The sequence below is a fragment of the Terrapene carolina genome, unplaced genomic scaffold, assembly GCF_002925995.2.
Source record: "Terrapene carolina triunguis isolate 2854851 unplaced genomic scaffold, T_m_triunguis-2.0 Scaffold93, whole genome shotgun sequence".
NCBI lineage: Eukaryota > Metazoa > Chordata > Testudines > Emydidae > Terrapene > Terrapene triunguis.
The window spans coordinates 25,507,953-25,528,317 of NW_020664444.1; the positions used below are offsets into that span (position 1 = coordinate 25,507,953).

Consider the following 20,365-nt stretch of genomic DNA (forward strand, 5'->3'; position numbering starts at 1 on the left):
CTTGCAGGAGTATTCTCTCTTGGAAGTTCTGTAACCACAAACTGTATGCAGCAACACAGGTCAGCCTTTTCAAAACAAAGTACTACTTATTAGCAAGAACAGAGTAGTCAGAGAAATGGGTTAAAATAACAAATAAGGCTGACATGCAGGAACCTTACTTAAACTTCATTTTCTCCTTGCAAGTTATGGGTAAGTTCCAATCAGCCGAGACATTCCTACTCTTGGGCTGGGAGAGACAGCCCATGCAGCATACTCTCAGGGTATGTCTACACTGCAATTAAAACCCCAAGGCTGGCCCATACCAGCTGACTCTGGCTCATGTGGCTCAGACTAAGGGGTTGTTTAATTGCAATGCAGATGTTTGGGCTCAGGCTGCACCCTGAACTCTGGGACCCTCCCACCTTGCAGGGTCCAAGAGCCCAAGCTCCAGCCCAAGCCTGAACCTCTACACTGCCATTAAACAGCCCCTTAGTTTAAGCCCGAGTCAGCTAGCATGGGGCAGCCGCGGGTTTTTAATTGCAGTGTAGACATATCCTCAGTATCTCTGTCAGAGCCTTACGTCCAGCTGCTCCTGCCTGCTCACCCCTTTTCCTCTCTAGACAGAGGACTTTAAGGGTTTAGTATCCTTTTGATCCAATGTTTGGGTCTTGGAAAAATAAACTAGCTAGCTTGATTGGAGCCATGCAAGGGCACATTTCCCAATTAATAGCTCCTCCACTGTTCTGTTGAGGACCCTCGGTATTCTCGGCAAAAATACCTTATCTGTCATTGTTTTATTTCCTGTTTGTTTTCCCCGTAATAACCTCCTCTGCTTTACTCACACGCAGTTATACAGAATAACACGGAGCATCTAAAATGGGGCAGATATAATATTCATAGAAATAACACAGAAACCTACCATGTTCTGCATAGCTTTGCTGCAGGATTGTGCAGAGGAAAGAAGAAGGTTTATAAGGAGGATAAAACTCTTCTTCGAGCACAAATATCTAATAATCAGGAAGAGTTGGCCAGAATACTGGGAATCATGAAAGGGGAATATTTAAGCTATGTTAAGATCATGCTGAAAAGTGGCTATGAAAAAAAGCATACACCTTTTTACTCAACATGTGTCTGCCCTGAGTCATTTCTACTAATAAAACAAGCATTTACTTATCTTAGCACAGCAACCTGGACTCTATTCTGCATTATGCTTCAACAGAAATATCAGCTATATTCTGACTGCAGGATTGCTATTAGCGATGATTAAGGCTCTGTGTTTGTCACAGAGGTCACGGAAGTCACGGATTCCATTACTTTCCGTGACCTCCATGACTGCTGCAGTGGCTGGTGTGCCTGGCCTGGAGGCCACCTGAGCAGCTCGGGCAGCCTCTGGGCCAGTTTCGCCTCCCCTCCCCCTGCCCCGCCCCCCCAGCAGCAGGAGTTTGGGTATGGGGAAGCGGGGCAGTGCTTACCCAAGGCGGGTTCCCTGGAAGGGCTACAGGAACTCCCCTCTCTCAGCTCCTAGCTCCATGGGCTGCCTATGCGGGCAGGCACCACCCCCTCAGCTCCCATTGGCCACGATTCGCAGCCAATGGGAGCTGCAGAACCGGGGTTTGGGGCGGAGAGGAGGAGCATGTGGAGCTCAGGAGCTAGGTAGGGAGCAAGCCCCAGCCCCATCAACCCCACCTCCTCCGAGCAACCCCACGGGCCGTCCCCCTCAAGCCACCCCCCCCAAAGTTTTAGTCAGGGGTATATAGTAAAAGTCATGGACAGTCACGGGCTGTGAATTTTTGTTTACTGCCCGTGACCGATCTGTGACTTTTACTGAAAATAGCCATGACTAAAATGTAGCCTTAGCGATGATGTAAAAGGCAGAATGGAACAAAGCTTGATTTCCAGATTTAGTTTGGAAATGAAGCCTCAATCCTGCAACTGGCTCTGCATAGGACCCCACTACACCTGCACAGGCAGACCTCATTGGCTTCACTGGGGAGCCACACCGGCATATAACTTCATGGAGCTGGTTATAGGATCAGAGCCTGAATCCAGAAATTTTACACAGAAAAGCAGGAAAGTCCATGTCACTTTTACAGAGTTGCTTTTCAGAGGACTAAGCACACTGAGGCTCACCCTTGTGCACATTTCCCTGTCCCAAATTTGGGAGAGAAAATGAATTCACATGTTTTTAAACAAACCTTTCCTTGTATGCGAAATTTCACTCTGGGGCAAATTTCTGCAGACCATTTATAATTTCATAGTAGACCGTTCTTTTTAAATGGCAGCGGAGGCAGGCTATTAACTGTAACAGCTTAGGGAGTACTGCTTTCATCCAAGGGCGTTCCAATTCCTGAAAATTTTCTTCCAAGTTAACAGCAGTTAATCCCACTAACTTCATTATTTCAAAATGAAAACAGAATGCAGACAGTGAAGTACTCACCTCTTCTAAACAGCGGGCTTCTTCCTGTTGATTCTCTTTCACAAACTCTTCCAGGGGGTATTTTAGTCTTGGGAATGGAGCAATCGGCCAGTCAAATGATGGGATGTCTAATTTGTGAATTGCTTTAGAGTGAGTTGTAGCTAAGCAACCTAAAAACCAGAAAAACAAAAATTGAAACAAAAACTCACTAGAAATAAGGAAAGAAACATTCTGAGAGGTGAGAAATTGTCTTCTACTGGGCTACTGAAAAGAATTGGATGATTCCGTTTTAACTGCAGTGTTCAGATTAATTTATATTTGATTATTCTGGAGTACTGATTGATTGGGTTTGGGGATTTCTATTAGGCGGAGCATCATTCTGAAGAGTTGGATGGCATCTACACTATTTAAAATGTAATTTTAAAAAAGCTAGGAGAATCTGGTTATAGGATGGTAATGGCCACTACGGTTAAATCTGGGTTTCATCTTCCCAGTATTGACAAGACCAAACCACGTTCTAAATCAAGCTACAGCCCTGCAAAGTTCAAAGCAGTAGCACAGTTAGGTAACATGTTTAAAATATGAAACTCTCCCATCTGCACTGGCAGGACCAAATGGTATCAGACAATATCCTGTAAAACAGGTCCCCCCTAAAACGGTAGATTTTTAATAGTGTAGATGGCAAAACTATGGGCCTAGAATGAAATTGGGCCATCTCCCGAAGGTGAAAATCCACAGTTAACCACACCTCCAGTTGAAATAAAATGCTGTTTTAGCACATTTCTAACAAATTCCATTAGCATCAGATTTAGGTTCCAAATATTTTAATAAATCTATGGTTTTTTTTACTGATAGTATTTCTATCACCAATTCATTGCAAAAGAATCTTTCATTTAAAATATATAAATACAAGGAGATAAATATGCACTGCTGTGTCCAATATCATCTGAGAAAGGAAGAGGGCAAAAATATATAGGTTACTGGGAGTGTTTTTCTTACCCATGGTTCTTCCATGGAATCCACCCATAAAGGACAGAATACTATAGTCAGGGCACCCTGGAGACTGAAATAAAATACAGGATATGTCAATGAACTATTCGAACAACAGGAAGGTGGCAGTGTAGCTTATTGGAATGGAATCATAAGCAGGATTACATAACTGGACTGAAGAACACACAAACATTCTACTTGTAATCAAATGGCCAGTCAAGAATATGTCCATCAGAGCATTAGGAAAGACAGCAAGATTTTTGCTACTTTTGGCTGTTGCCGCAACTAAAATGCAAGCAAGTTTTACTCTTCAGGCAGCAAGTTCAGTAAAGTATATTCACACATTTCTTTGCCAAGAAATATTCTTCATCCCTTTAAAATTATCTGACCTCCTGTAAATACCATGAATATTAAAGACAAATATCGGCCAATTTAGCATTCCATCTTCAGATTGCTTTGCAAATACTAACTAATTAATCCTCCCAACACAACCGGGGGGGGGGGGGGGGAGGGTCAATCAGCCCATTTTTTTAGAAATCAAGACAGATAGTAAATTGCCAAAGGTCACAAGGGAATTAGTGCCCAACACATGGATCAATGACTTCAATACTTATAAGCGTAAGCATGTATGTAGGTGTTTGCAGGATTGGGTCCAAAGAGGCAATTAGACACAGGAACACCTGAGTCCTCAGGGCTGCACTCAGATCACCACACACCTCTCTATTTTGATTCACTTATTGGACGCTGAATGAAAAATAAACTAATATAAAGCGTATGGAAACTTTACATTAGCTGAACTTTAAAAGGGACACTGTTGGGTTATTTTAAAGAGACCAGTCCCCTTCTTTGTGATCTAATCTTAAAGGTGAAAGAACTGCCTCCACTCCTGCTCTTGGTTTATATCTTGTGCTAATCAGTCTCTTTCTCTCTGGTTCCCAAGTCGCCAACATTTAGTTTCCAAACACCAAAGGTGAATATTAAAATTAAACAAATCGCTCTTCTTTCTGCATTTGTTCTTTTCTTTTAGAATTTCATGGAAACTCTTCTACTGTTATGTTTTGTAAAACTTTGTAAGGTCTGTTTCTGTTAAATGCAAATCCTAGATTTGGGGCCTAAAAATACGCAACCAGTTTTTCTTTAGCCATTAATAATTCAATCCCACTGCATGGTGGGGAGCATTGGAGAGAAAAGCAGGCCCAACACCCCTGGGAACAGAGGCAGGGAGTGCCTTAACTTCACACTATGAAAGGATGGCCCTTATATATCACAAGACTGGTGACCTCAGTGGGACCTTTGCAGCTTTGGAGAGGCAGAAGATACCCTTCCTAGGAACAGCAAAAAAATGCTTGGATCAAACACACTGTGGGTTTAATCCTAAACTGCAATGAGCTCACACAAGATGTAGCTGTGGGTGGGATAAAAGTACTTCTAGCACATTTACCACCTCCCTCAATCCTATGGTTGCTGATATAAATCAGATCAGTCATAGGGCAGCTTTAACTCATGCCAGCTGGAATGGTCCCTATGAGATCATTCTATCATTCCAAGATTGCAAAAACAGAGTGTGCTCCAGTACCCAGTTCTCACCCTGGCTTTGGCTCATTTTAAAGCACATCCCAGCTCCCCTTCCAGCAGAAGAATCTCCAGGAGCCTCTTCAAGACAGTTTTACACATTGCACCACTGGAGCAACACAACAGGAACGTACCCTGGGCCAAGGATCTGGCCCTGGAGTTATAGATCCTGTAATTTCCAAGATGCTCACATCTTAGAAGGTATCCCAAATTAAACACATTCTCCCACTTCATTAGTAACCTTGTGTATTAAGGTTTGTGACTGGCTAGAGCGACACAATCTGGGTTAGAGCTGAATTGGCACTTCACAGGCTTTCCAGCTGCATCTTAATTTCTTGCTCCCATGTGATTATGTGATTATTCCATTGCAAACCAACTTCTTGATTAATTTTAAGTCATCAAACCACAGCTTTGGAAAAAAATTAAGAGGACTGTTAATGTTCTTAATCTTTATTTATAAAATCTGTGTATATTAGTGCTCCCCACAGTCTCTCTCAGCACATGCACGTCTCTGTAGCAGATGGTGTATCACATAAAGAGGGCAGTTTTAACACAAGTCACAACTACTATCTCGGGAGGCAGCAGGATGCCAGTAGCAGGCCTAGAATTTTGGTTGGGAGTGAGTTATATGTGACCATTCTTGAAGCTTTTAGGTACTAGTATCCATTGCAATGTTAGAAAGCCCTGGATTTTTTTCTGTAAACAAATCAAAAACTAACAATCTGGGTAAGATAACAGAACAGTAAAGTTACCTGGTTAATCATGCATGTCTCCAGTTCTTCCTTTGTGACATTATTATTACCCCTTTCTTTGTTCTGCAAAAGTAATGAAGAAGTTTTTATGAGGTGTCCTAGATGACTCTCTCATTATTTGCTGGTGAAGTCTTGCTGAAAAATCCTACTGTAATAAAGTGTCTGAAGGATTAACCAGCAGGTAAAATGACAGACTTGATGAAACCATATATGGATTTTTAAGCCACAAATTACATAAAATCTCCAAAGCTTAACAGGCACAAGTCTGTCTGGAGTGGGCATGAGAAAATAGTCAGAAAATCCTTTTTATGTCTCTCTTTTTAAAAAGAGAATAACTCTTTTCAGTATTTCAGATGTAGTGGAAGCTCCAGAGTTTGTCTATGCGACCACTCTTCACTGCCCGTTTGTCTCTCCTTAAGCTAATTATGAGTTTGTTTAGTCTAAAGTGGACAGTAACTTTTTCCTCTGAAGAGCTCCATACATTGTTTCTCTTGAGTGTCATGTTGTGTGGGATGATCTAGCATTAGAGGCATTATATGCTCATTCTGAAAGTCAAAAGGAGAATGAAGGGACTTACCTATTTTGTTATTAGATGAATTTAGAGGGGCCAGAGAATGGCTTAGGGAATTAGTAAAAAGATTAGCTTCTTTTAGATGGTAAGCACTACAGAGCAGGGACTCTCTCTTTATCTATGTTAGCACTAGGGACAATGGGGCATGAATCCTAATTGGGACCTTTGGGCTCTACTGTAATATATAAGCAACAATAACAGCATATGGATTTAAACTAATGGTTGCTGCAGCTTTAACTGGTTGACTGTATGCTACCGTCACCCAACAACATTCCATTCACTATACATCTTCTATGCACAGAGATGTTAAAAGATTTGGCCAGCTCTAGTTTAGTTCACGATATTAGGAGAGAGACTGTGAATGAGCACAGCCACTTGTGACTTAGGCTTTGTTTATACTAGCACTTTTTCACACCCCTGACCGACAGAAGTTTCACCAACAAAAGCACTGGTATGGACAGCACTATGTCGATAGGACAGCGTCTCCCACCGACATAGCTACCACCGCTCATTGGGGGTGGTTTACTTATGCCGGCAGGAGAGTTCTCTTCCACCAGCACAGAGCAGCTACGCAGGAGACCTTACAGTGGTGCAGCTGCAGCAATTCGTCCGTAAGCAGTAAGGTCCGTAGCGTAGACATAACTTAATGCTGTCTTTCCAAACTAGGGCCAAGGAAGATTTTATACCAGACCCTTGCAAGTTTAGTTTCGGCAACACATTTTAAGACAAAAGCTTGAAAAAAAATGTTTGTTTAAAAAGATAGCCTCACTGGTACTTTTGTAACCAACTTCTTCTAACCCCTTTTTGTCCTAGAATCACACACAGGCCTTGGAATGCCAGAAACAAAAATGCACTGCAACAATTTTAAAGAATGAAGCTTTTCCAAAATAGTTTTGCTATGAGCCATATGGGCCTACTGGCTTCAGGATGGAATTTCATGTGTTGGTTTTGACCTAAAAAACCCAGAAACTGCTTGGTATCTGTCCCTCGCTCTCTCCACTTCCAATGCCTTACTGTCACAGTTGCATCAGCAGCTTTCCTTTCATTTGGAATGCTTTTGTCCCCTTCTTCCCCTCACCGCACCCAAGTCTGAAATAGCCCAAGTTTATACACTGCAAAGCCCATTTGTTTGCATAGGCATTGTCAGAAGACAGACAGTTGAGGGCAGAATTTCTGGTTAGTGAGAAAGTGTGCTGGAGGGTTTTAAGCTGCATCAGTCACATGATTTGTGATAGTAAAGAGGGAGGAAGGAGTGCAGCTGCACTGGCTGATCTTTGCTTTGTATCTTCTGTGTTCTTATGTTTTTAAAATGCATGTCAAGGAAGCCCAAAGCCTTGTATGGATGCCTTTCAATGTGGAGTTCATAGCAGACCGGAATCTAAATAAATATTGTAGAAACCAGGATAGAAACACAGCCTCTGTTTGGAACCCTGCCAGCTCATGAGAAAGCAGATCTTTAAATAATCACTTGTTCAAGCAAAATGTGAATTTTATATCTCTATTTTTACTTGATCCACCTAATTCTGACCAGGGAGAGGAGGCGGCACAGGGAGAAAAAAAAATAGTTTTGTAGTGGGAAAGCTGCTGACACATCTGGGATCTTCCAAGTGAGAAAGTCAAAAGTACAAAGGTCTATTCTGGTTTCTACAGTTTAATCCATAATTGTATAACTAAAGGAACACATTCCATGTAGATTCAGTTCTTACGAAGCACTGTTGATGTTGTCTAGGTTCTGCAGTTTTGTAAAGAGTCATACTCAGAATTTTGACTCACCCTGTACCACATGAATATTGCTTTAAAGGCGTTTTCATTGGAGCAGGATCCACAGGACATGGTGATAATCTGTTGCAGGCCCTTAGGCGCCACCTGTCAACAAAGAGACATAATAAAGCTAAAATAGCAGTTATGGAACAAAGCAAAAATACTAACCAGCCCCATTTCACTCCCTTACTCAGAATAAATCCAGTGCAGTGTCTGCATGCAGACACCACCACCACCTCTCACATTCAGCTCTTAAGAGAATAAAAGGTTTGATTTCATCACGGTGGAGGGTGGGAGATTCTCTTTGAAATTTCATCTGCAAAATTCTCTGCATGGGAACATCCAGCTTCATGTATGGATCCCATTCTCTTGAAAAGGGGAAGGCAGGTGATTCAGCTGCTAACAGTTAAACCACAACATTTCCTATTCAAATGCTTTTATTTTTACCCTGGTAAGTCTGTACCCTGAATACCACGTGTTTCTTCATAAACATTGATCACAATTTTAACAAAGAAAGAGAAAACACATACATTCCTTTACAGAATAATTACACAAATAACCACCATCTGGAGAAAGGCACACATGGAAAATAACCTCAATGTCAAGCTCCACATGCTCGGCATACAAGGAAAAGAAGGTTGACAAACAATGCGTCACTTGGAGAAAGCCTCTAGTGAAAATACAACAATGGAAGCTTTGGAGGCCTCATCTTTAGCTATTCACACTTTGAGCTAAAGGATTGTTAGACAGAACTTTAGCCTTGTACTTTCTGGGTTCCATGTGAAATTTCCCACTTATGAAAGGGCATTCATAAACTGGAAAAGGGGTAGAACACTAACAAAGCAAAAACATTGCTTCCTTTGATGCTTAGTTCTTCAATCTGAAAGCGATGATTACTCTCAACACTCAGTCTCATTATCCATAATTTCAGTAGACATCTTCAAGAATATAGAATAATGATTATTTAATAATAGTTCCAACTTTTGAATCTCTTCAAGAGCAGAAGAGCAGCACCATCTGGTCAGTTCTCTGATGATCTTTAAAAAAAATCCTGTCGTTCCTTAAAATCTCTTCATATCCTGTTTCCATCATGGCTTCTAAGCATTGTAGGTTGGATTTTGTTATGCTCTTTAGGCCCTGATCAAGCAAAGCAGATGCTTAACTTTAAGAATGTGAGTAGTCTCATTAACTAAAGCAGCTACTGCATTTTTCATTGTGTTTCATACCTTCTGAACCCCTTCATCGGTGTTAACATGGATGGTAAGAATATTCTAATGGGGGGTGTTTAAGATAATTGCATAGAGCTCTATTTCTTATTTGTGATTAAGTAACTTTGCAATTTACTGATGCAACAGAAATTTCAGATCCTTCCTCTCAGGGCGGGTTCATACCATACATGCACTTTGGAGAATATGCAGACTTAGAATATGGTAAATCATCATAGTTCATTCTTAAACTTACCGAAAGCAAAGATTCCTTTAAGTTTTCAGCAAAATTCTCTGGAGGTAAAACCCCAAGAGCAGGTCTGTTAACAAATGTACTCTGAAAAGTGAAGGAAGAGAAACAGTAAGTATTTAACATCATAAGAAAAAATCTGCGATGTTGAGACTGCGATTCAAAAAATGTAAATATAAATTAAACTAAGTCTAAAGTTCAAGTACACTAACATTAGGCAAATTCTTAAATATTTGCAGTTATGATACAGAAGTTTTAAAAATAACTGAAAATATTCAAGTCTCAATAAATTCACCCATTTTTCTGCCCAAGCCCAAATTTTATTTTCTTTGAGGGTCACCTTTAAAGAGAAATATTCTAGACTGCACTAAATGTTTTTTCTTTAACACTGATCTTTTATCCCAGCACCCTATTCTTTCACCAAAATCTCAGTTCCTTTTATACAGAGGAAATAAACTTTAAAGCCTTAATTATTTGGCTTCAGTTAGAATGGCTAAACCCAAATTTAATTAAGATAGTGTAACAGTTTCTTCCTTATCAGGCTTCAAGGGAGACCAGTTCTGAACAATGTGGGTATAAACACCCTCCAGATATTATGACAATATAGGATTTTGAGGCTGGGGGAACTAGACAAAGGTATGTTCAAAGGACAGGAGAAAGATAAGCTGCAAGAATCAGCAAAGCAATTGTTGCAATAAAATAGTTTCCCTGCAATAAAATTATGCACACAAACACACATGCTCTCTCCCTTATAAAATCCTCTCACACATTTACATAGTGAGTAGTACATCAAGGGAGTAACATGTTAGGCAAAATCATGTCTGGATGAATGGATGCTGTAGGAGGAATGGGGATTTGTGTTCTGATTTAATGAGAGATACTGCTACACCATATTATGTAAAATTGCATTCAATGGCTTTGTGCAGCTTAGTTTTAGTAGCAACTTGATTTTGCGCTCAGAGGTTGATCAGATTGGTACTGGATTGTGAGAGAAGGGGGTTAAAATCATCAAAATTACTGGCCATAGTTTACATTTTGAGTTGATTGTGTCTACTCAGCTGCACATGAAGTATCTCAGAATGCTGTTGCAACACTGAACCAGTTCCAATCCCCAATACTCATGAAGGTAATCTAACTGGTGAGACAGAGCTACGCAGAGAAGACTGACATGAACAATGGCTGAGAAAGCAGAGATGATATTCATAGAATCACAGAAATGTAGGACTGAAAGGACCTCGATAGGACATCTAGTCCAGTCCCCTGCACTGAGGCAGAACTAAGGATTATCCAGCTCATCCCTGACATGTGTTTGTTTAACCTGTTCTTAAAAAACTTCCAATGATGAAGATTCCACAACCGCCCTAGGTAATTTGTTCTGGTGCTTAACTACCCTTATAGTTAGCAAGTTTTTCCTAATGGCTAACCTAAATCTCCCTTGCTGCAATTTAAACCCATTCCTTCTTGTCCTGTCCTCAGTAGTTAAGGAGAACAATTAAATCACTCGCTTCTTTATAACAACCTTTACATACTAGAAGACTTCTGTCCCCCCCACATAAGTCTTCTCTTCTCCAGACTAAACAAACCCAATTTTTTCAATAGTTCCTCATATGTCATTGTCATAACTATAAAGGGAAGGGTAACAGCCCTCCTGTGTACAATACTATAAAATCCCTCCTGGCCAGAGACTCCAAAATCCTTTTACCTGTAAAGGGTTAAGAAGCTCAGGTAACCTGGCTGACACCTGACCCAAAGGACCAATAAGGGGACAAGATACTTTCAAATCTTGGTGGGGGGAAGGCTTTTGTTTGTGCTCTTTGTTTTGGGGGTGGTTCGCTCTTGGAACTAAGAGGGACCAGACATCAATCCATGCTCTCCAAATCTTTCTGAACACGTCTCTCATATTTCAAACTTGTAAGTACAGCCAGGCAAGGCGTGTTAGTTTTATCTTTGTTTTTTTAACTTGTAAATGTACCTTTTGCTAGAGTGTTTATTTCTGTTTGCTGTAACTTTGAACCTAATGCTAGAGGGGGTTCCCCTGGGCTCTTTAAGTTTGATTACCCTGTAAAGTTATTTTCCATCCTGATTTTACAGAGATGATTTTTACCTTTCTTTCTTTAATTAAAAGCCTTCTTTTTAAGAACCGGATTGATTTTTCCTTGTTTTAAGATGCAAGGGGATTGATCTGGACTCACCAGGAATTGGTGGGGGGGGAAAGGAAAGGGGGGAGGGGGAATGATTAATTCCTCCCTGTGTTAAGATCCAAGGGGTTTTGGATCAGTGTTCACCAGGGAATTGGTGGAGGAGTCTCTCAAGGCTACCCAGGGAAAGGAGTTAGCACACTGGGAGTGGTGGCAGCAAAAGCAGATCTAAGCTGTTAGAGAAGCTTAGAGGTTTTCATGCAGGTCCCCATATCTGTACCCTAAAGTTCAGAGTGGGGAAGGAACCTTGACAGTTATGTTTTCTAGACATTTAATCAGTGCTTAATTTGTAATGAAAGAGGTGCGAGGGCTCAAACAATTTTTTCTTTTTACTTTTATAACTGATGCAGCAAGCCCAGAGGTGCCAGAGTGATGAACTGCCAACCCTAGAGGTGCTGGGTCTCAGCCCTGGCAAGCCCAGACACAAATTAAGTACTGCCTTTAATCATTTTTGTTGCTCTCCTCTGGACTTTCTCTAATTTGTCCACATCTTTCCTGAAGTGTGGTGCCCAGAACATGACACAGTACTCCAGTTGAGGCCTTATGCTGAGTAGAATGAAAGAATGACTTCTTGTGTCTTGCTTACAACGCTCCTGCTAATACATCCCTGAATGATTGTTTGCTTTTTTCAGTTCTGTTTTCCATGCTGTCTTTGGGAGATACCTGTGTTGGGGTTACTAGGCCTATATATATGAACCAGAGTTCTTCCATGTTTAACAGTCTTGGCGTCCCTGGGTGGGCTCGAGGCTGAAATTTAGCCTTGCCCGGACCCCTCTCGGAGGTTGACGGATTGCGGCGACGACCGACGCCCAGCACGCACCGGTGATTTCATCGGGGGCCTCGGCGGAGACGTGGTTTGGTCGACCCCGGAGGGTACAACGCGCTCGATTAGTGGAGAAGCAGCTGCGGGCGACGGTGCAGAACCGGACCCTTGGCTAAGGTAGGAACAGTCCAGTGGGGACTTTACCTGTTTTGACCTGGGGACGCCCAGTGTCTCCCTAGAGTATGGGGCAGGGACAGAGTACTGCAGGCAGGGCAAGGTGTACACCCTTAGAATGCATTCTGGTGAACTGGAAAGTGTTTGGATCGGATCCATTGATTAAAAGTAAACTGAAAAAATTCTGTACAGTAGACTGGCCTCAATATCAGCTAGAGGACCAGGAAAGGTGGCCACCGGAGGGATCACTTAATTATAATACGATCCTTCAATTGCTTTTGTTTTGTCAGCGTACGGGTAAATGGAATGAACATATGTATGTACAGTTGTTTATGTTGTTAAGAAATAGGTCAGATCTTTTGCAAAGGTGTAATTTGACTCCGACAGGTTCGGTAGTAACTACTGTTAGTCCCCAGAACCCTCCCCTGGTTGTGATGGCAGAGTCGGTGTCCCCTTCGGCTCCAACACCCCCACCATATAAAGACAGGGTGCCTCAGGTCCCAGAGATGGCCCTCTCGGTGGGATTCTATCCATTGATTACTGAGACTCGGATAGCCCGCCCTGGAACAGATAATCGCCCAGCCACTACAATGCAGGTTTATACCCATGTGCCTTTTAATCCAGTGGATCTAGCAGCTTTTAAGACACAGGCAGGGGAATTTTCTACGAATCCAAGCAAGTTTATCTCGGTCTTTGAAGGGTGTCTGGCTAGCCATAAGCCTGACTGGGATGACTGTAATATCCTTATGCGGACCCTGCTGTCTGAGGTGGAGCGTAATCAGGTTGTGTCTAAGGCACGGGAGGAGGCACAGCTTAGACATGAGGCAGACGCAGCACACGTCCCTGTTGCTGCAGTCCAGGTCCCTACAGCAGACCCCCGGTGGAATCCCAATGTGCCGGCGGATTTCACCCTTCTCACTGTATACAAGGAGCTCCTATTACATGGTCTCCGACACTCAGCTGTCAGACATAACAATTGGGCTAAGCCGTATGAGCTAGTACAGGAGCCAAAAGAGAGTCCGGTTGCTTTTCTGCAGCGTATTCGGGATACCATCAGGCAAACTACTAATGCAAACCCTGATGATCAGGCTACTGAGGCAATTATAAAGGGTATCTTTACCAGCCGTGCTGCCCCTGATATTAAAAGGAAATTGCAGAAAAAGGAGGATTTGATGGGCATGACAATGGCACAGATTCTGGAAACTGCAAACAGGGCTTACAGCCTTAGGGAGGGAGAAAAGGAAAAGAGGCAAGTGAAAATGATGGTTGCAGCAGTACAGGCTGGTGGCAGGGGAAGATTTCAGGAAGGTGGAAGGAGCCGGGGAATGAGAGGACGTGGGCGTGGGCGCCCTGGCTTACAGGAAAGGCGTCTGGGTCGCAATCAGTGTGCCATATGCCGAAAGGAGGGACATTGGAAAAATGAGTGCCCCGAAAGGGAAGGTACCCCTATGATGGCAGCAGAGGATCAAGAATAGGGGTGTCAGGGGAGACGGACTATCCTGCCCCCGGAACCCCGAGTAAAAATGTGGGTGGGAGATTCGGACATAGACTTTTTAATAGACTCTGGAGCTGCACGAACTGCTGTAAACCAACCCCTTCAGCTGTCTGTGGCAGATTCCCTCACTGTGGTGGGAGCCACAGGGAAAGGAATTAAGTGCCCAGTATATGCCCAAGCGGAATGTGCTTTGGGAAACAGAACTCTATCTCACAGACTGGTTTACCTCCCCGATTGTCCAACGCCACTATTAGGACAGGACCTGCTTTTTCGCTTAGGTGCCACCCTGCATTTCACTCAAGATGAAATAAGCCTCACCTTACCCCCAGAGAATGCCTGGATAATGACACTTGCAATTGAGCCCTCAGCTATGCAAGCCCCAGAGTGGAGTCAGTGGGAGAAGCGGGTTTTTCCTCTGGTATGGGCATCAGGGATCCCAGGAAAGGCAGCCCATCATACTCCTATTACTGTTCAGCTCTTGCCAGGAAAAGGTCCAGTGCGAATCAAGCAGTATCCAATCAAAAGGGAAGCCAGAGAGGGACTGCAGGAGACTATAGACTCCCACCCTTTTCAGCCAGGCCCTGGCTAGAGACTTGGAGGAGTGGGACAATGAGGACAAAGTCCTCCTCCTGCAATATGTGGATGACTTGTTAATTGCTGCTGTGGGTCTAACCTCTTGCCTTAAAGCCACTGTGAACCTCCTGAACTTTGTTGGACTCCGAGGATATCGAGTGGCACAGAGTAAGGCTCAGATTGCTCCCCCAGTGGATGGAATCTGACAACGGAACACACTTCACATCCCAAGTCGTTCAGAAGATATCGGATGCCCTACAGATCCCCTGGAAGCTTCACACGCCATGGCGACCGCAGGCCAGTGGGGTAGTGGAGCGTACAAATCAGACTCTTAAGCGGCACCTCTCAAAGGTTTGCCAAGAGGCTTCCCTTAAGTGGCCTGATGCTTTGCCCCTTGTTTTGCTCCGCATTCGCGCTCTCCCTAAGGGCAGGTTAGGGCTCAGTCCCTTCGAGATTATGTTTGGAAGGGCATGGCCTATGAATGGTACACCGGTTCAGGCAGGGGAGTGGGAAATGGGGTGTGGCTTCTTATCTCAATACATGTGCTCTCTGTCTGCTGTTCTTTGTTCTCTCCACAGGTATACCAAAGATTTGCAGCCTCTCCCGCTGGATGCCCCGATCCACTCCTTGCAGCCAGGCGATTCTGTACTCATTCGGACTTGGAAGGACGAGCCTCTCCAAGAGAAGTGGAAGGGACTTTACACCGTCCTGCTGGTCTCCCATACAGCAGCAAAGGTTGAGGGACACAAGAACTGGATTCATCACTCTCGCCTGAAAGCAGTGCCTGCTCCTGAACGGTGGACCGTCCAGTCTGCAGAGAAGACTGCCAGCGACGATCTGGGACTTAAGCTGTTATTCAGGCGACAATAGTGTCTGCTGGGAATGCCCTGTGCTCTCTTTGGACAGTCACAGCGCACTCCCCGCGAGACCTCTGAGCGTTGGTTGTGTTTATTTTCACAGGGCCGGCCTAACCTGGTGGCCTGGTCCCTGTTGTTTTTAATCTGCTTGCTATTGGTAATTGTTATTTTGTGGGTATTTGGGGGAACTGTGATTGTTAGGCCCTAGGGTCACCTGCCCAATATGAGTTCAGGTCCAGGGTCTGCCACAGTGGTGCTCTTTGCCATAGAGACACTCCTCTTGTTAACTCCCGTTTCCCCCCGGCACATGCGGGATGGAAAGGAATCCCTACTAACTTAGAGACAAACACATATGAGTCCCTGAAGGTTTGCTTTGCCCAAGAGTTTAACCTCTCTAACTGCTGGGTATGCTCTAACTGCTTCCACTCTACTCCACGCTGATGAGGCCTCAACTGGAGTATTGTCTAGTTCTGGGCGCCACATTTCAGGAAAGATGTGGACAAATTGGAGAGTGTCCAAAGAACAACAACAAAAATGATTAAAGGTCTAGAAAACATCACCTAGGAGGGAAGATTGAAAAAACTGGGTTGGTTTAGTCTGGAGAAGAGAGGACTGAGCGGGGACATGATAACAGGATAGGAACAAGAAGCAATGGGCTTAAATTGCAGCAAGGGAGGTTTAGGTTGGATATTAAGAAAAACTTCCTAACTGTCAGGGTGGTTAAGCACTGGAATAAATTGCCTAGGGAGGTTGTGGAATCTCATCATTGGAGATTTTTAAGAGCAGGTTAGACAAACACCTGTCAGGGATGGTCTAAATAATACTTATTCCTGCCATAAATGCAGGGGACTGGACTAGATGACCTCTTGAGGTCCCTTCTAGTCCTATGATTGTATGATTCTATGATGTACATTTATTCTTACCCAAGGAGGCTGGCTTTCACCAAAGATTGGTTGGACACTGAAGATTCTGGTTGTCTCTGTGCTGCCTTCCACTCAATTTAGCAGCTCAGGTTCAAAATGTTTCCAATGAAATCAATGGTTTGGTGTTCTGGTTCCTTTTATTTGTGTGGCCAACCTCCTAGGAGCCTGAAGCATGCCCCTTTACCATGACTGCATTTTAGGGTGGTTCTCCTTTGTGCACTAGCATGGTAAATTTCTTCTTTCAGATTGTAACAATGGGCTAAGCAGATGATGGTGTTCTCTACTCATCGCATTTATGTTGTCGGTAACTAGTCTCTCTTTGGCCAACAGCCTCTCCCAGCATTACATCTGAGTAATTTGGCTGGCAGCTGCAGAATTCCCTGCAGACAAGAGAGAGGAATCCATTGTCTTGGTCCAGCCCTGAGCCATTCAGCACCACTAAGGCTGGAGTAGCCTCCATAGCCGTAGCACCCTCTCTCGAAGGCGTGGAGAAGATTGGATGATCTTTGTAGCAATGGATTCTCCAGCTCTGTCAGGGTTCTCTCCCCACTCTGAACTTTAGGGTACAGATGTGGGGACCTGCATGAAAACCCCCTAAGCTTATTTCTACTAGCTTAGGTTAAAAACTCCCCAAGGCACAAATCCTTCCTTGTACCTTGGATTAGGTAATGCTGCCACCACCAAGTGATTTAAACAAACATTTTAGGGAGGGCCACTTGGAGCCCTACCTTCCCCAAATATCCCCCCAATCCCCTAGACCCCTTTTCCTGGACAGACTTGAGAATAATATCCTCACCAATTGGTACAGGTGAACACAGACCCAAACCCTTGGATCTTAAAACAATGAAAAATCAATCAGGTTCTTAAAAGAAGAATTTTAATTAAAGAAAAGGTAAAAGAATTACCTCTGTAAAATTGGGATGGTAAGTACTTTACAGAATAACAAAAGACTTGAGAACACAGAGGATCTCCCGTCTAGGCAAAACCTTAAAGTTACAAAACCAGGTATAAACTTCCCTCTTAGACAAAGGAAATCACAAGCCAAAATAAAAGTAAGCTTCCTTCGCTAGTACTTACTAATACTAATGGAGTTGGTTTGCTTGCTTTCTTGATCTGTCTCTGGCAAGCACACAGAACAGACAGACAAAGAACAGACAAAACAAAGCCCTTCCCCCCCCCCAGATTTGAAAGTATCTTGTCCCCTTATTGGTCCTTTTGGTCAGGTGCCAGCTAGGTTACCTGGGCTTCTTAACCCTTTACAGGTAAAAGGATGTTGTGCCTCTGGCCAGGAGGGATTTTATAGTACTGTATACAGGAAGGTTGTTACCCTTCCCTTTATATTTATGACAAGCTCTATCCCCAATTTTCTTCTGTGCAACAACATGCAGGGACACACTGTGGAGCTGGACACCACTTTGCTTCCCAGAGGTGGGGTCCTCCCCAACTCTTCCCTCTTACTCAGTAGAAACAAAACATCTCCACTACAAGAGTCCTCGGCACCTACAGAGGTGCAGCAGCAAGATTTGCCCCACCACAGAGAAACTAGCGAAAGACTAACTACAAGCTCATCTAAGTGAAGCCAACATACTAGACCCAGCACAATCTGGCTTTAGACCCAGACACAGAACTGAAACTGCTTTGGTGGCACTGATGGATGATCTCCTCCTGACAATGGATAGAGGCCAGACATCCATTCTCATCGTCCTAGACCTCTCTGCAGCATTCAGCACTATTGACCATGAGATACTGCTGTTTCACCTGACAGAGGTGGCAGGAGTTCAGGGTGATGCGCCAAAATGTTTTCAGTCCTTCCTGGAGTGATGCACCAAAGAACAGTAATGGGAACTGCACTTCCATCACTAGACCCTTCAATTGGGGGGTTCCACAAATATTAATTCTCTCTCTGGTTCTTTTCCACATCTATATGGAAACACTGGGTGAACTGGTCAGATGACATGGACTCAAGTGCCAGCAATATGCAGATGATACACAGCTCTTCAACACTTACGACCATGTCAACCACCACTAAGATGGCCCAGTGCTTGGATGAGATCAGCTTATGGATGAACAACTGGCTGAATCTGAATCCAAGCCAAAGAGGGCAAAGGAAAGTATTCTGAGGAGTTTTCAGTATGGTAGAGTCTTCTGTGATTGAAAGTTCACGTGCACAATTGGTCAATTCAGTCCATAGTCTAGGAGTACTCTTGAATTCCTCACACCACAACAGCCACAAGTAATGCTTTCTACCTTCTCTGGTTGGCTGGGAGACTCCATCCCACCCTGATGGATGAAAACCTGGCCTTAGTTATTCAGGACTTCATCACCTCTCAAATGGACTATAGCAATGTAATATATCTGGGCATGAAACCTTCAACACTTACAAAATTCCAATTAATACAAAATGCTCTTCAGCAACACAGGACAGGTGTGATGTGCTCACAGTAGCCTCTGTACTCTACACTGGCTTAGGAAATTGACTCCCCAGGACAGGACTATCACGAACCTCAACACTTTCCATTCCAAGTGCAAGGTGGATTTCTTTGACCTTGCTTTCTCTAATATACACACACAGAGAAAACAAACAAAAGAAATCCACGCTATCAAAACAAGACACTCCACTGCTACTTCCTCTGGGAACAGGATGAGTGAACAAAACATGTGACAGCAGTTAGTCAAGTTGCTTAATGCACTCCTAGAAGGTACTCAGATACTATGGCAATGACCATGGTATAAAAACCCTTATAGAACAGAGTTTGGTGTTGGTGGTCTGTAGGTGATAACTGAGTGGGGAGTCAGTGAGCACCAACTTGTACAGTACACTGCTTGAAAAACAGTTTTTGTTCTTCAAAATCACTGTTAAATTATTAATACAGATGAATTTGGTAAATTTATTCAAGTGACTTGAATGGAATATCATGGATTGAAGTGTTCCTCCATAGTACAGATTTTAATCTTTGCAGATGTTCTATTGTCAAACAATATGCTACTTTTACTGGTATATTAAAAGTGAATTAAGTACAAGTCAGTAATGTTTGGCAATGAATTCATGTATCAAAGCAGGCTCAACAACCCATGATTACTACAAAACAATGCTACTTTTCCCAAGTTCTCATTAGAATTACAGTCTGAGCTCCAGTGAAGTCAGTCCTTATAGGTCTCCAGAGAGAAGAGAGTGTTTTCCTAAATCCTCTATGTTTTTCAGTGAAAGGCAGTCTGCATGTTATTTGATATTTTTCAATCTCTTTCTTTGGGAGAGAAGCTCATCTTATTCAGGAAATGCATAGAACATGATCAGAGCAACGAGAGATGTGAATTGCAATACTTACGATGTGTAAGGAAATCATCATCAGAATTCTTGAAAAATACACAGGATCTAACTGGACACTAGCCAAAATTTCATAATTTATAAAAATATGTAATTTCTGAAACAATGTTTACTTCTGTAGGCTCAGACCTAAATAAATATAAATACAGATATTCCTCTCCAATTGTTTGAACAGCAAATTTTGTTTGGTGTGTACTAGAGCTCTTATTTAACTTTTGTCTTTACTAGAGAAAAGTTGCCACATAAAACTAGATGCTTGAGAAAAATTCACAACAGATTAATGGATTATGGGCCATTTTGAGAAGAAAGTATGTTTTTCTTTTGTTGTTAAAAAGAGATAAGCCCAGCAACAAGAGAAATAGAACATTCAAATCATCTGCCACCATTTCAAATTAGAGAGAATAGATTCTTCACAATGGGATAAAAATATAGTACATGATGCACTAAAAAAAATAAGGACATAATCCCCAGAAGTAAATTTTATTCTTATCATTAACAATAAACAAAGTCCCTGGAATATTTTTGGCACCTCAGGGGAGATTACTCCGGTAAGAGTAAGAC

General features: G+C 42.9%; 1 protein-coding gene across 2 annotated transcripts in view; it reads right to left on the reverse strand.

Moving 5' to 3' along the window:
* The window catches only part of ABAT (4-aminobutyrate aminotransferase), a 158,301-nt gene that overhangs the window by 10,768 nt on the left and 127,168 nt on the right, over window positions 1-20,365 (reverse strand). For both annotated transcript variants that reach the window (XM_026650738.2, XM_026650737.2), the window contains exons 7-11: window positions 9,503-9,583; window positions 8,054-8,146; window positions 5,710-5,772; window positions 3,395-3,458; window positions 2,417-2,565 (exon numbers count right to left, since the gene is read on the reverse strand). In XM_026650738.2, coding sequence (XP_026506523.1) covers window positions 2,417-2,565; window positions 3,395-3,458; window positions 5,710-5,772; window positions 8,054-8,146; window positions 9,503-9,583 — 450 coding nt within the window. The remainder of the gene's footprint in view (window positions 1-2,416; window positions 2,566-3,394; window positions 3,459-5,709; window positions 5,773-8,053; window positions 8,147-9,502; window positions 9,584-20,365) is intronic.